Source organism: Austrofundulus limnaeus, unplaced genomic scaffold (genome assembly GCF_001266775.1).
Source record: "Austrofundulus limnaeus strain Quisiro unplaced genomic scaffold, Austrofundulus_limnaeus-1.0 Scaffold25, whole genome shotgun sequence".
Lineage (NCBI taxonomy): Eukaryota > Metazoa > Chordata > Actinopteri > Cyprinodontiformes > Rivulidae > Austrofundulus > Austrofundulus limnaeus.
In genome coordinates, this window is record NW_013952427.1 from 2248520 (window position 1) to 2264865 (window position 16346).

General features: G+C 41.2%; 1 protein-coding gene across 19 annotated transcripts in view; it reads right to left on the minus strand.

The window, feature by feature from the left end:
* celf5a (cugbp, Elav-like family member 5a) overlaps nt 1-16346 on the minus strand; it is a 302579-nt gene that overhangs the window by 53263 nt on the left and 232970 nt on the right. For 15 of the 19 annotated variants that reach the window (XM_014004593.1, XM_014004586.1, XM_014004595.1 and 12 more), the window contains exon 4: nt 4727-4855. In XM_014004593.1, the coding sequence (XP_013860047.1) occupies nt 4727-4855 (129 nt within the window). The remainder of the gene's footprint in view (nt 1-4726; nt 4856-16346) is intronic. The other 4 variants (XM_014004594.1, XM_014004589.1, XM_014004581.1 and 1 more) reach the window with 1 other exon arrangement.

The window sequence follows — 16346 nt, forward strand, 5'->3', positions numbered from 1 at the left end:
CACACACACACACACACACACACACACACACACACACACACACACACACACACACGGCATAGACCTAAACACTGAGAGAATATTTAAAGTAATGAATTATATCTGACAGTGCAGAAATCACTGTTCAGTCAGAGGTGCTCATTGCACAGCAAGCTGCTCCACTCCAGGCATTAAGCAGGCAGAATTTGCAGGCTAAAGATTGCACTGATGAAGCAGAAAAGCTCACTATTTAGCACCACATGCCTGTCTGTCTTTATTAACTACTAGACTCGTCTCACACAGCAAACACATTTAAGAACAATCTATCATTCTTCTAACTAGATGTTTAGGTCAATATTTGTAGAGGTGAAGAAAAACTAATGYTTTTTGCTGTAATGTCTTAAAGACAATTAACAGGACCGTGAAGTGAAAAGAACTGTCTAACACTAATATTCAAACAGAATACGATGATTTGCAAATCCTTTTCAACCTATTGAGTTCAACGAAATTATATTTAATGTTCAAACAGATAAACTTTATTGGTTTATYTTTTGCAAATATTCACTCATTTTGAATTTGATGCCAGCAACACATTCCAAAAAAGCTGAGACAGGGGCAACAAAAGACTGGGGGAGTTGAGGAATGCTCAAAAAAAAAACACTTTTTTGAAACATTCCACAGGTGAGCAGGTTAAATGGGAAACAGGCGAGTGTCATGACTGGACTTCTTAGGCCTCTTTACACCAGAGACATTTATAAGGAACCAATAGGAAGCTGTTAGCTGCACACATACAAATACAACCCCAATTCCAATGAAGTTGGGATGTTTTGTAAAACATAAATAAAAACAGATTACAATGGTTTTCAAGTCCTTTTCAACTTATTTTCAGTTGAATACACTAGAAAGACAAGATATTTAATGTTCAAATGGATAATCTTTATTGGTTTTGTGTGTGTGTGTGTGTGTGTGTGTGTGTGTGTGTGTGTGTTTGACACATTCTCACTCTCGACTCATCACATATTGATGCTTTTCCAAGGTTCCCTCTGCGTCTTATTTTGACGTGTCGAGTACACCCGTCACATCAGTTTTTGACGCACCAGGCATTTCTGTGTTCCCTTGGCGTCTGGGTTTGACGTGTTGGGGAGCAACATATAGGGGTCTTTGAGTTGGGGTCCGTGGTTAATATTAGGGATCAGGGTTAATGGTTAATTTTAGGTTGTGGGGTCAGGGATAGGATGTCTAGGGTGAATATTAGGTAATTTTAGGCTTTGGAACATGTAGCTGACGTGAATTTCCTACACTTCATAAAAATGGTTAATTTTAGGTACCAGGGTCAGGGACATGATGCCTAGAGTGAATAAAGGTCATTTTAGGCTTTGGTACTGTTAGTTTTTGTGCATTTTCTACACTTTCTGAAATTATGACAGTGGATTCTGCCCCTTCTCATCAATAACTGATGCGAGGGGGGTACCCGACGTGTAAAAAAACTGACGCAGTGGGAACCTTGGAAAAGCGTCAATATGTGACGACTTGGGAGTGAAAATGTGTTGGTTTTTTAATTGTTTTGATGTCTGCAACATGTTCCAAAAAAAGCTGGGACAGGGACATGTTTACCACCTTTCCTTTTAACAACACTCAATAAGTGTTTTGAGAACTGAGGACACTAATTATTGGAGCTTTGTAAGTGGAATTCTTTCCCATTCTTTCAGTTGCTTCACAATGCAGCACACAATTTCAATGGGACACTTTTTCTCTTTGCTTGAATCCAGTGAGCTTGGGCCCAGAGAATCCGGCAATGTGTCTACATGTTGTTAACTTRGATTCTCTGAATGTTTTGATGATATTATGGACTGTAGATGATGAAATCCCTAAAATACACTGAGAAAAGTTGTTGTTAAACTGTTGGACTATTTGCTCATGCAGTTCACAAATCGGTGAATCTCACCCATCCTTGCTTGTGACTGAGTCGTTCAGGGATGCTCCCTTTAAACCCAAAATACCAAAGAGAATGCCTACATCTTTACAGACAGAAGCAGTGAGTATATATCAGTTAGAGTGAAACAGCAGTCACAGGTCCTCCGTGTCCTCTTATAATTATACCTTATTTCACCTAATTTTATTTCATTTAAAGTTCATTTCCTTTCATTTAATCTTTCATGCATTATTCTTCTTATCTCTTGTCCCGCTTGACCCAGTCACCCTGCCATTCTTCCTGTGTTAATGGGCTCGTCCCCTTGGACAGCAACTGATCAAGATGTCCATTCAGCTGCCAAAGCCCTGCCCGCTGCTCAGATACAAGTGGGACAGAGCAGGGGCTCCTGATGACCTGTACAAGGTCTCTTCTACAATAGTACCATGTTCTGCTATAATTAGGCTTTCACATCTTAATATATTCTGCAAGTCATGTATTGTCTTGACCTTGCTGAGGTGGCTGTAGCTCAAGAGCTGCAGCGGACATTCTTCACTGGGACACTGTTGGTTCAAACCCCACTGTTTCTCCAGTGTTGCCCAATGTATAAACTAAGCACAAACATTAAGGGAATTTGTGTTTTGTAGATTATTTCTTTGTTGCTTCAATACTTCATGGTAATAAATCTTATATATATATATTACCACTGAAAAGCCTGTTAAATTTCCTTTTAAATGGTGCCAGATTTGTAAGGAACATGCATTTGTGTAATGAGCAGTGCAGCTGAGTATGTGGGTTGCACACATGAAACATTTGCCAAATCTTTTCTGACAAACAGCTTTTTTTGTTGTTACTATTTACACTTGTTTTGAGCTTCTGGTACCCCCAAGTGCTGCCAATCAGGTGCCTGGTATAAGGTATAAGATATTACCAAACAAACAATCACATCATACAGTCTTTACAGTTGAGGTGACACCGSAGACATGAAGAGTAGACTGTGGATAGTTGGTACATTCAGTCTATGTTGTGATAAATCCTTCAGCTGTGCAGAATCACAAACTGGTATAATCAACAACACAGGCTTTGTGRTCAAACTATTGTCAATTTATTTCTGTTTCATCCTAGAAAATTTCGTTTTAAATTTCAGCTAAGTGAAAGTAAAATGTTCAAAAACAAAACAAATCTACAGTATTTATTGAAAACTGCTTTTTTGTAGGTATTAAGTGATCAAAATTGTTCAAAATTAGAATGAAATAAAGTTTGTTCAAGACCACTTGTGTTAGTTTTTTCACAATAAGAACTATTGATAAAACAGTATGAAATGTAATGAGCTTAAAAAAAGTTTAGCTTTAACAACTTTAACAAAAAGTTCTGTATTGTTCAGAGAGTAATAAAGTCTGGTGAGAAACTACCTCAGGTAARAACAAATATTAGAGAACAACAAAGAAAGCTGATTGGCTTTTTCCATCCTTACAGTGAGGACATTTTAAATGTTTTTGACATTGTTTCTGTTAAGCTCCAAACCATGCTTAAATCAGARTTTCAGACCCTCAAGATGTAATTTCACAACAGTTTCTAATAGCACTGACCAGACAAATGACACAAAAAACATATTTTTTGCACGTTATAGAGGTTGGATTTCTTTAAAAGGCTAGGTAATCTTTTCAGAATATGTAAACTACTTTTAGGAAMTAGCTGACCTCATTAGTTGTTTGGCCTTTGGTGCTAATTATAAATCTACCCCAAAACATCCTGTACATGTCCTACAAGCAACCAGTGAATCTAATAAAATGTTAATTATTTTGTGTCGTTAAAAAGTACAAAGAGCTATAATTAAAAATCAAATACAAGACAAAACAAAACAAACCTAAAAAGACAAGAAATAATTTTAGATCAAAAAGAAAAAAAATAAGTAGGTCCTCTGGATGGGTTCTTCTTTAGTGAAACGTTTCGTCTCTCCTCCAAGCAATGTTGTTTTTGACAGCCATTTTAATTTTAGTCTTAGTCTTAGTCTTTTGAACAAAAATACTTCTTAGTTTTAGTCAGTTTTAGTCATTTCTATATTTAATGGTTTTAGTCGGGTTTTAGTCATTTCTATATTTAATGGTTTTAGTCGGGTTTTAGTCNTGGACAAACAGGTTAGTCACATGCAAAAGAGGGCCATCGCCTAACAATAGGCTTGATTAGCTCTATTCAGTGACATGCAAAAAAGGGCCATGATTCACATTTATGGTGTGAATCAGGGCCCAACAATAACCAACACAAAGAAGGAAACGAAAAAAAAAAGACAAAAAAAGGGGACGTCGAGCCCCGCCTGCACTCACTACATACACATAACACGACACCAAAGARTCACAGCCGAAACATCCAAACCAATAAGTCAGGTGGTGGGGCACACGACCCTCTATGAACAATAGAGCTAATTAAGCCTACTGTTAGGCGATGGCCCACTTTTGCATGTGACTAACCTGTTTGTCCACCATGTGGAGGCAGTGCTTATAAGGCTGAGTTCACCTGAAACTCATCAGAYTGAAGAAGTCTCTTGGAGGAGAGACGAAACGTTTCACTAAAGAAGAACCCRTCCAGARGACCTACTTATTTTTTTCTTTTTGATTTTTTCTACCTGGATTACTGAGCTGCATCAGGATATTTTCAGATCAGTTCAAATATTCAGAATGAAGTCAACATGTTATTTGACCTATATCTGATGCATTTGTCATGTGTAATATGCAGTTTTGCTGATGGAGGCAGACACACACACTAAGATATACACACACACACCAGTCGATTGTCTGTCAGTGACCTAAATAATGTTGACAGTTGTATAATGGTTCCTACCTTTGCTGTTGCCGTCTGGACCTCTTAGGACCGTGCACTCCTCGATGACTCCATAGGGTTCGAAGAGACGGTAAACATCCTCCTCAGTCTGTTGTTTGTTCAGCATTCCAACAAACAACTTCCTGTCTTCTGAAACAAAAAGAGACAAAAAAGACAAAAAAGTTACAATACAGCTGACCTCAATTAGCAGAACAATTAGCGAACGGGCGGATAAGGTGAAACGTTTTCATCACAGGGGCAACAGATAAAAACCAAAGCTGTCTCTTGATAAAACAGTGATCACAGGTAACCATCTAGTTTGTTTACTGAAGGTCGGTCTCGAGTCACGTTGATTTAGTTTTTTCTTTACCCCCCGGCCCTGATCAATCTCTGCTTCAAATGAATTCAGTCCCTTTTGAGAGCATGTGCTGTAGCTGTGAGGGGTAAGTGTGGGGTCAGAGTGGAAAGAAAAAAGAAAAGAGAAAAATGCGAAGGAATGATGAAGACATTTCACACACACACTCACAAACCCAAGACAATGAGCGAGTCTTTGGTCGTTTAAAAGCAAGAGGGGCTCCAGGCGGCTCCAACCTCCTACACACCAAACTGCACCGGCTGAAAACTCAACTTCTCTTCTTTTCTTTTTTTTACTCACTGCCTCTCTTCCTTCTCCTCTTAGTCATCTATCTCTTCCTTCGCTTTCATGCCTTCCTCTTTTTTCCTCCTCACTCGCTGATTCTACATTTTTGCCCCCACCCTCATTCTTTTTCGACGGCTGCCCTCCCTATCTTCCTCTCTTTATCTCTTTCTTACTCTACTAATTGCTGCTGATCCAGTTTTTTTGTGTGTAGCCAGAGAAAATATTTCATTGTGCTCTTTTGAGAACAATGGAGTGTCTCTTCAGCATGCACCCGAGGCTTGGGAGACATGAAATGAAKAACGCTGACTTTTCAATAGGTTGCCTGTTTGCTACTGAGTCTTGTTAAATGCTGTGGGATCTGGGGCCTTACGTACCGACAATCTGTACGCACAGAAAGGTAGCGTACGTCACGCTCCACGTGGGGATGTTTCAAAATGAACATTGAGTGAAAGTGAGCGTAAAAATATGTGAGAATGTGCTTTCCTCCACACAACCTTTTTCAGTMAACATTACCAAAGTACTAAAGCACATTGACACACCAAAATATGACTCCATTCAGTCTTCTGGACTCAAGAGATATTAAAACCTGTTTTCTTAGGAGTTTTTGCATTTCTTGTTTAAATTTAAATGATGAAACTGATTTGCATCTAACCTCATACAACCAGTGCTATGGTTTACTTTTTGGAACTGGGTACACTCTGAACTTCACGACCTACTCTTGAGTTGCAACCATGAACTTATACCATATGGTTGCATTCATACAGCACACTGTTTTTTACTTTGAATGCAATGGAGACTTTTTTAATTAATAAAACCAGTAAGAACTATTTTTTGTGTTATTACAGTGATAAACACAAAACTTTATCCTTAAATCAAACTAAAGTTTAGATAGAGATAAAAAAAGGTTATTACTGAAGCAAAATGTCCAAATATCAACTATTTTAATATTTTTATACACAACTAATMAGAGGGTTAACACACACTGGGGTAGATAGACTGATGAAATAAAGTTAATCTGCTAATATTAAGTCATGTTTATGAGTTTTTCAGCTTACCATCACATATAAGTGCTTTCTGTCAGCATGGTRCCTGTTTMCAGCCTGTCTGCAGTTGCTTCAGTCTCTTCACTCTGAGCCATTTCAGAGACCTCATCTTGATTATTTGGCTTTTTCATTAAGCTACAAACAAATGTTCTTGCTTCATTTTTCACTACATAACAAAGTCTGCACTGCTCACATAGTGGAGTGGTTACAAACACTGCATAGCGATATATTGACAATGTTTCAAACAACAAAAAATGAAGCAACATARTAAAACTGTTAAAAATCATTTTTGTTTAAATATCAAGAACGAAAAACAAAATCGTTGGTTTTTGTTTATGTTTTGAACATACTAACATGAAAATACTGAACACGTAACCTCTACAGACTGATCAYGTGCCGCTGCTCTTACGCATTACCAAGCCAGAAGTAAAAGTGGTTTCCACCAGCCGCGTTTGATTTTGACAAAATTTCAAGTTTACTTACTTTACTGTGTTCCTGTTAATGATGTACATCACCTGAAATGATTGAAGTATCAAAGTATAAATATTTTGATATTTGTGTTCCTCCACAATTCTCACATCTTGTCCTCACGCCAACTTTCAGTATGAAAGCTGCTCCCTCCTTGATACACGAGGGCCCTGATGTTTACCTTAACCTGATACGCTGTGTTTACTGATGTACGCTGGCAACGAATGATTAATGCTACAGTGCTGCGTCCCTGCAGGCAGCTTTAAAATCTTCTCTTCATACAGATTGTTTCTCCTAGTCTGACCTGTGTAGGGACAGAAACAACAGCCACAGGAGGTGAAGAGGTGAAGCATAAATTGCCACCCATGTGTCAGGATTATCTGCGTATACACAGCGTGATGTTGTTGTTGTTCCTTGACCAAAACACAAGCCGGTGCCACAATTCCTGCAGAGAGTACCTGGACATGGCGTMGAGCAAAAAGGGTTTCACTGCTCAGCACCTTCAAAATAATCACCGGTGTCAGAGCATTGTCTAGGGATGGGTGTCCCTGGTKCTGCCTTATTGCAAGTGGCAGGATCAGAGACTTTGAATCAAAATGGAAGTGATGCAACGTGACATCTGTCAGGGTGGGCCGGAGAGCATTTATCTGAAAGAAAGAAAAAAAAGCCCTGAACTGGAAAATGAAAGGCCAAGATGGTCCTTCTTTTTGCTAGAGGGGGAATATAAATTCTGAGGTTGGATCATGGAGCTGAGTCAATGTTGGGGTGGGCCGAGCCGAGTTGCAACAATCTTCCAGGAATAACACCAGACCACATCACATGTGCTGTCCTGTGTACAGAGGAATAGATGCAAATACAAAACAGATTTTTCTTTCTTTTCTCTTATTTAGCTGTAATAATCCTCTTCAAATTGGTGTGATGAGTCCTGAGTTATTGCCTGACCTTTATCAATTTCACAAGAGGTGCACTCAGAGAATCAATGTTAATAGCTTCCATGTGACAAGCCTTAAAATATAAGACTGCATCCATTCTCCAGCTTAAAGATGGCAAGTCTTCCCTCAGCTCRGTGAAAAAATATTTATAGGACTTGGACCATCATCACTATATATCACTAATCTGGGGGCCTTTTTGTGCAAGGCCCGGCCCGGGTCGGCCTGGCTTCAAACTCTGGTTCAGTGTGTTTGCAKTAACCTTATGGCCCAGTTCCATCCTGATTTCTGGAACCCCAAGACCCTAGGTTCTATCTGGGCTGGGCTGTTCCACCTGATTTGACTATGTCACACAGATGAGATGAACTTTAYRTGAATCATTTKCAGCGACTGTAACGTTTGTTTCACATGAGTTTAACTAAAAAACAACAGTAGCAAGCTACTAAACAWTWAGCTAACATTAGCTACMATTAGCTTACTGTCTTCACTCGTCTTAACAGCTAAATAATCCGGTACAATTTTCTGTACTTTTTCTTCAAGTTTAGTGTTGTCCATTATTGTGGAGTTGCAAATAAAATGAAATAAGATTTGTGCCTGTTTAATATCATAATCCCGCCCACACTGAGGCAGCACTCTGCTCAAGGCAAACACAACCAGAACAGGGGTAGATTAGGCCAAGGGTGAGYCGGGTCTTGCGTCGCAAAAAGGCCTTGTGTAACGCTGCTTCAAAAAGGTCTCAAACTGTGTAATCCTATTCAGACCACTTTTAAATTATCTCTGAGCGATGTCAGTGAGAAGCACACGAGGGGAGGTGAACACAACATATTAAAGAAGTAACATGATGCAGATTTCAGTTTTGCATTGTTATCATCATATCTGTGGTGGAGAAAAAGGGGAACGCATGCGGCTGCGCCAAGTAAATCTGCTTTGAAAACAGATCAGTTGGAAGATCCATTTCACCGTCTAGTATTGTGCTCGAGCTGCTCTCAACTAAAATGCTCCTTTGGGAATTCAGGTCTTTTGTTCATCACCAGTGGAAACATTAACTCATTCACCTACAGCGCTGCAGCACACGTGCAAACAGACAAGGCGAGAGGACCAAAACAGTCTAAACACGTCTGACAAGGAAAGTAGAAAGAAGTGAATGACAAGTGTGAAAAAAAAATTTTTTACAAGCAAACCTTTGATACTTTGATACAGAGAATTAGAGATAATAACACTTATCAGTGAGTGTGTGACCCTGTGTTAACAATCTTAGAACAATCTTGTAACTACATTGTACTAACTTTATCTCCAACATCTTTAAAACCCATGAGAGCACAGATGAATGTTTTATTGCCAGGACCCATTTATTAATCACAGCTAGACAACAGCACTCATAGATTTGATCTGATCTGTTATTTATTAAACTACAAATAGATGCGTGCAGCTGTAGTCACTGTTAATCCCTGTTAGTCACTGCCAGATTGCAACTTGCAACAAGAATAATCCAGGTTCAGATGTTTGCAGAGCAACAAGAAAACATATTCTGTGTAATATTTGTTATATGAAAAATAACATTTCTGACACTGGCAAAGAATAAAAAAATATTTTCTGACATATATTTTTCTGAATGTAATTCTGACTTAACTAGATGTCAGCTGACATTTACAGACCATCTCTAACTTTTAATGACCTCAGTTTGGTTTCCTTCAGTAATACAGTGTTACTATTTAAAMCAGCCCAGCATATTTCCTAAATGTTTTTTTTTATGAATGTCATTTCATACTGTACAGTGGTGTTTCCCCTTATATTGTTAGGAGAGCAGCAGCAATGAAGTCACTGCTGATGTCTTTCCATTCTAACATTGTTCCACCTCATACCTGCACGCTCCAGTACAGGAAAATAAAACTGACAAAACTCTTGTTTTGATAGAAGTGCTCACACTTGTGGATGGCATCACCTGGGTGCTACTTCCTCACCTTATTATTCACATGTTTTCTACTTTGACCTCATTTTTGTTAATAAAAATCATAATAAAAAAACTGAGAAGATGAAATCTAAGAGTGGCTCAATTATTTCCAAACRTATAGGGGAAAATAAAATATCTGAATTCCCCAGCAAGTAAAGGGTGAGGGAGCTTACATTTTAGGCTATGTACAAAACAAAGCTACCATCTTGAAGGGGTCATATCAAAGAAAACCAGAAATGTCCCAGAAATGGATTGCTGCAATCAAATGTGCAAAATTTCTTGTGGTTCAGAAGTTATCCACACAGAAAGTTCAAAACTTATTGGTCACAGGTATGTTCGGCACCAGGGACAGCACACTGGACACATCAAACAGCTGTGCATCATAAGCAACGTTCCCAGTTGTTGCAACTTTCAGTGTTGAACATTTGAACCACAAGAGATATTGCACACCTGATTGCAGCTATCCATTCCTGAGACAGTTCTGGTCTTCTTTGATCTGTCATATGACCACCTTTGAAAAACTTGCCTTTGACCAAATATGGCAGCAATAAGACAGCCTGAAAGATAAAACCCCTCACCCATTACTTGCTGGGGTATTCAGATATCTAATATTACCTTTTGTACATGTTGACAAGCCACAAAGCTTCTGAAAAAAATATCATCTGGACAGATGAGACAAAAATGGAACTTTTTGGCAAGACACATCAGCTCCATGTTCACAGACAGAAAAATGAAGCATATTAAGAAAAGAACACTGTACTGTGAAACATGGAGGAGGCTATGTTATGTTCTGGAGCTGCTTTGCTGCATCTGGCACAGAGGGTCTTGAATTTGTGTAGGACAATGAAATCTCAAGACTATGAAAAGATTCTACAGAGAAATGTGCTGCCCAGTGTAAGAAAGCTTGGTCTCAGTCACAGGTCATGGGTCTTGTAACAGGATGATGACCCAAAACAGCTAAAAACACCCAAGAATGTATAAGAGGACAACATTGGACTATTCTGAGGTGGTCTTCTATGAGCCCTGACATAAATCCTAAGCTGAAACTTGTTGTCAGGAAAAGACAACCTTCAAACCTGAGACAAGTGGAGCAGTTTGCTCATGAGGAGTGGATCAAAATACCTGCTGAGAGGTGCAGAAGTCTAACTGACAGCAACAGGAATTATTTGAAAGCAGTGGTTGACTCAAAATATTGTGCAACAAAGTATGAAGTTAAGGGTACCATCATCTCTGTCCAGGCCTGTTTCAAGAGTTTTTTTTAATTTCTATTTTTAATTCTGTTGAAGCATGGCTGGAAAGTAATGTCTGATTTTCATTTGTTCATTTTCATCCAATTTTTATTTATCATTGCTTTTGTCAGATTCAAGTTATTACTGTGACCATTGTGGGCTTTTCTTTCATTAAACAAGGGGTACCGACAATATTGTCTACGTGTGTAAATGAGAAAAAGATGGATTTAAAAGCATCACATGTCCACTTTAAAATGTGATTCCTAGGGGTGAAACGATACAGAAAATTCACGATTCAGTTCGGTTTGATACTTTAGTCTCACGGTTCGACATTTTTTTGATACAAAAAAAGAGGAATGTCCGTGCCCTTCTTAACTTGTAATTTATTGAAATTAATTATGAACATTTGTTTAACCTCAAAAGTACAATTTTTAAATTAAAAGTTGCTGAAACAGCAAGTTTCTCGGTGGGTCTGCGCTCAGAAATGCAGCCTAGGTGGAGTAGTCGAACACAGATCCACTGATCCTTTAATACAGAGCATCTTCAGTAGACAAGTTGATCAAATAAAAAAAACCTGTTGTGTTCGAAACATAGTATGTATTGAACCTAAAGCACTGTATTGAACAGTTCGATACGGGTACATGTATTGTTGCACCTCTAGTAATTCCAGTTCACTGTAGTAGAACATTTTATACAACTTTACTGTGACACTAACTTCCCCAAACTTCTCTGACTTTTACATTTATTTTTTCACACAGATGCTTGTTGGAAAGAAAAACATAAAAAAATAAAAACTGAACGTGAAAGCGTGGTGTCTTTTTTCACACATTGTAGATTTCTATGTGTATTTAATACAAGCTCTTGAATCAACAATACACACATCTTAAAGCTGACTGCTGCAGCACACACGACAAACAAAACCACAGGACTTTTTGTGCTCACACGCTCAGCATCTCTGCTCAACTTCACTTCGAAAAATGTTCATTTCCACTGAAAGCTTGAAGGATTTGGAGCTGACATAGCACACATACGCGCTGGACTACAGCGCAGTCCAGTATCCTGGAGACGTATTACACTACATTCCATGATTGCACTGGAGGCTGCTGAGGTTTTTGACAGCTGAATAGCAAGTGGGGGCAGAGCAAGTAGTTTTTTTTTGGGACAAGAGAACAAAGAAGAGAAAGAAAAATCAGGGAGGGAAGAGTGAAAGAACGAGCAAGAGGAGGAGAGACTGAACGTGTGGGGAGAGAGCGAGAGCGTTGTGTCCATACAGTAAGTTGCTGGGCACACAGTCCTGCAGTCCGTGATAAGCCAGGATGTATGAAAGAGCTGCGCCGCTGGAGCGGGTGAATCATTACCAGCGGTGTGGAGGATGAGGAAAGGGGGCAGAACACCGAGAAGGAAAATCATGGGGCTTGGGAGGTGGTGCAGGTTCGAAGGAAAGCACATCAGCTACTTTGGGTGCTCTCGGGTTTTCAAATTCCTCTTCAGACTCTGCCTCTTTCTCAGCTGCTACAACAGAAAGGGAGCAAGGATGGAAGGGGAGGGGTGGCTATTGTGACAGAGGGTGCTATAGAGAAAAAGGACTTGTCAGAAGGATGGGAGGTTGCTATGACAACTACTTATACAGCCAGCTGTCAGTCACGCAGTTCAGGGAAGAGGAGACGAATAAAGGTGGTCGGGGGGCAGAGATGGAAAAAGGGGTCATTTTTACATCTGTCTGCTGAGGTGGAGGGTAAATTTGACTGTTAGGAGATAAGGACAAATTAGCAACTGGTCAGCTAATTACAAATATTAGCCAGCCGATAAAAGAGAACAATAATGAATGGATAAATATATTAAAACCAAATGAGATAGCATTCAGGCAGAAGCAGAAGCACAGAGAAGCCATCCAGTTTTATTTATTTATTTATTTATTTTTTCATTTGGGGAGAAAGATAAGAGCTGTGAAAAAGCATGTGAAGGAGGGGCAGATCCACTGTATTAGTTCTAGCTAGTGGAGCATACTTCCTTGTATCCAGAAAAAAAAGAAGAGTTTATAATGGGAAACATTGCAACTTTCTCTCCCTTCTTCATGAGCCCATTATCCTTCTCCACTGAGCAGGATGCCACACAATAACAGTGTCAGCATGTGTGCAGGGAGGAAAAAAACACGGACGGAATGGACCGAAATTAATTAACCCGACAAGATCACAGTGCTTAGCCAGTAGAATTTAATCCAATTTATTACATGTAGTGATCTAACTAGAGTTGTGTTTGCATTAATGAGATGAAGCGGATCAGTGTGTATGTGCATGTGATTGGCTCACAGGAGTATTTGTGTGTCCTGTTGTGCTTAGGTGCACCGAGGACATCTTTTTTTCCAGCAGCAATCGAGCGGCAGCGACCAACGGTGGAGGAACTCTGAGGTTCGGCATGGCCTCGGGGCGAGAACACAGCGTCAGGCAAATTAACTCCTGAATAATGAGGCGAGCATCAAGTTACTCACCAGAGAGAGGACGGATGCATATTTTGTCGTAACGCCGGAGCCACTTCGGTGTGAACCCAGTTTCTGGGCTCCATCAGCACGTAGGGTGGGCGGATAGAATAGTGTGTTTACCAATTTCTGAACTAAATTAGCACTCCTGAGTGCATGCAATGTATCTGCAGACGTCTTTTGAAGTTTGTATTCTAACCCACGGAACTGACAGCCCAAACCGTAAAAAGGCCTACCGTGTACACGCCCTAATGAGGTAGCTTATTAGTGCCGTTTTCTATACAATTTCAGCGACGTTGCTTAGAGACAGCACGGCACAAAGAAAACTGTAGTTTTTACTTAAAAGCCATCAAATGTAGTGCTCCCTGATGTGCAATTTCCACACTTCCATTAAAACCTGTGACCCAAAAATGCATGAGAACCTGACTTATTACACATACATATTAAACATGCTTTTTTTTCTATGCTTGCCTAGGTTGCTCACGTCAACAATTTAATTTATCAGCTAATAAGTCAATCCTGACACGTCCTTGCACACTGCTGTAGATTTGTCAAAGAATGTAAGAATTGTGAATTATTATTAGTACCTATTTTTTAACTTAACCTATATTTAACCAGGGAAATCCCTCTGAGATCACTCACCCACCAATGAAAGCATAACCCCGCCCCCAGGCAAATTTGGAAAATTCCAACAAAGTGGTCGGTGCCAAGATACAAGGGCAGAAAATATACATAATCCCTCCAACTGACTCCTTTCGATGTGGAGGAGCAGCAGCTCTACTCCGAGCTCCCCCCCCCCCAGATGACTGAGCTCCTCACACTATCTCTTTTTTTTTCTTTTTTTTTTTTGATGGCCTCCCTTCTCCCCCTCCAGCCATCCTCTCCACACCATTATTATGTTTTTTTTTTGTTTTTTTTTTGGAGAAAAAGAAGAAAAAAGAAAAAAGTGAAATGCATTGAGAAAGAGTGAAAAAGAGATTAGAAGATATGTAAATTATACGTTGAGAAAACACAAGACAGCACACCGGACTTCTCGGCTCCACACCTACAAAACAAAGATAGCAAAACCACAGCAACAAAAATGCATAACTATGTAATTATAATGACTTAAGCCTTGCTGAAAACCATACCCATTTACATATACAAATATATACACAACCATACCCCTACCTACATATCCAAACACTTTCATATACATACTTACATACAAATACATACATACATACATACATACCCATACATATACATGCCCATATACATACATGCACACATACATACACATATGCACATATCCTTCGTCAGTGCCCGAATGTAAAACCCAGGATGTGAACGCCTGTTTGTATGCAGTTGTGATCATGCATGGATCTCTCCCGTGGAATGTTTCAAAGTGAGTGTGGGGGGACCACAGACGCGACCCGCAAAGCCGGAAGCCGACATAAGGGAGATCAGTGCCAAAGACCCCGAGAGGGACCCCAAGCACGCAGCCCCTAGGGACACCCGCGCCGGAAGGGGCGCCCACCCACCCCCCAAAGAGGACCACCGGAGAGAACCGGAAGAGCCCCACCAACGACCACATACAGCAACCCCCGGGGCCAGCAGTGGCGGACTCACAGGCCCCGCTGGTACCCACCGCGCCAGAGTGGATCCAGGCACCGACACAGAGGCCCGGGCCCCCAGGCCGCAGCCCCCCCAGGCCAAGGCCCGATAGGGCCAGGGGGAACCCAGCCCCGCCGGGCAGCCACCGGGCCGAGCCGGCACATGCCCAAGCACCCAGCCCCGGACGAGAGCCCCCAGCGCGCCGGCGGGCAAAGGTACAACCCACCAGAGGACAGCATGGTCAGGGGAGTGGTGGGCCCTCAAATGAACCCGAAGAAGGGGCCGCTCAATTCCCAGCCTGACATAAATACAAGCATACATAACACACTCATACAGTCCCACBCTCATCCTCTCACCCACTCATTCCAAGACACACAAGATGGACGCCACAATCCACTCACACTCCCCATACAKACATTATACCCCCCAGGCCCAGGATATGCACCTACCCCCAGCAGAGGGCAGCTCACGCCCGAACCCAGGAGGTAGGCCCCTTCAGTCTGGGGTGGAGAAGAGCAGACAGCCAAGTCCCAGCCCGGGCCGCACCAGTCCGATCAACCAGCCCCCCGCCCCAGCAAGGCCACCCCCCGGACCACCCCCACATCCCGCCAACGGCCAGGAGCCCACCCCCAACCGACCACCCCCCAGGCCCCGGCAGCCACTCCAGYCAGCGGGCBAACCACAGCAACCCGGAGCCCGACTCCGGGAGCCCGAACGGCCCCAGGGAAGCCGAAGCGCCCGCCCCGCCTCCAGAGCCCCACGCCTCCTCACACTATCTCTAAAGCTGAGCCCGGCCACCATACGAAGGAGACTCATTTTGGCCGCTTGTATCCAGGATCTCGGTCTTTCAGTCATGATCCACATCTCATGACCATAGGTGAGAGCTGGGATGTACACAGACCAGTCAATCAGGAGCTTTGCCTTTTGACTCTGCTCTTTCTTCAGCATGACCGATCAAAGCAACACTCTGAGGATGAGGATTTCAATCCGTTGATCCATCTCCCACTCAGTCCTACCATTACTCACGAACAAGACAGTCAGATTCTTAAACTCCTCCACTAGCAGTGCCAACCCCAAGTCATACTAATATCTTGCTTGAAAAGATAAACTCTTACAGACCCCTTCTTCTTCTCATGACTTGAAAAAAGAGGACAAAATCAAATGACACCACTTCTGAATAGCTGAAATAAAACATTACTAACATTATCAGAATAAAACATAAACTTTAAGGCAGAAGGTTTCCTTTTCACAAAATACAACACCAACTTTGACAGTCAGTTGATGAAAAAGTAAAATGGTCTTTCTAACT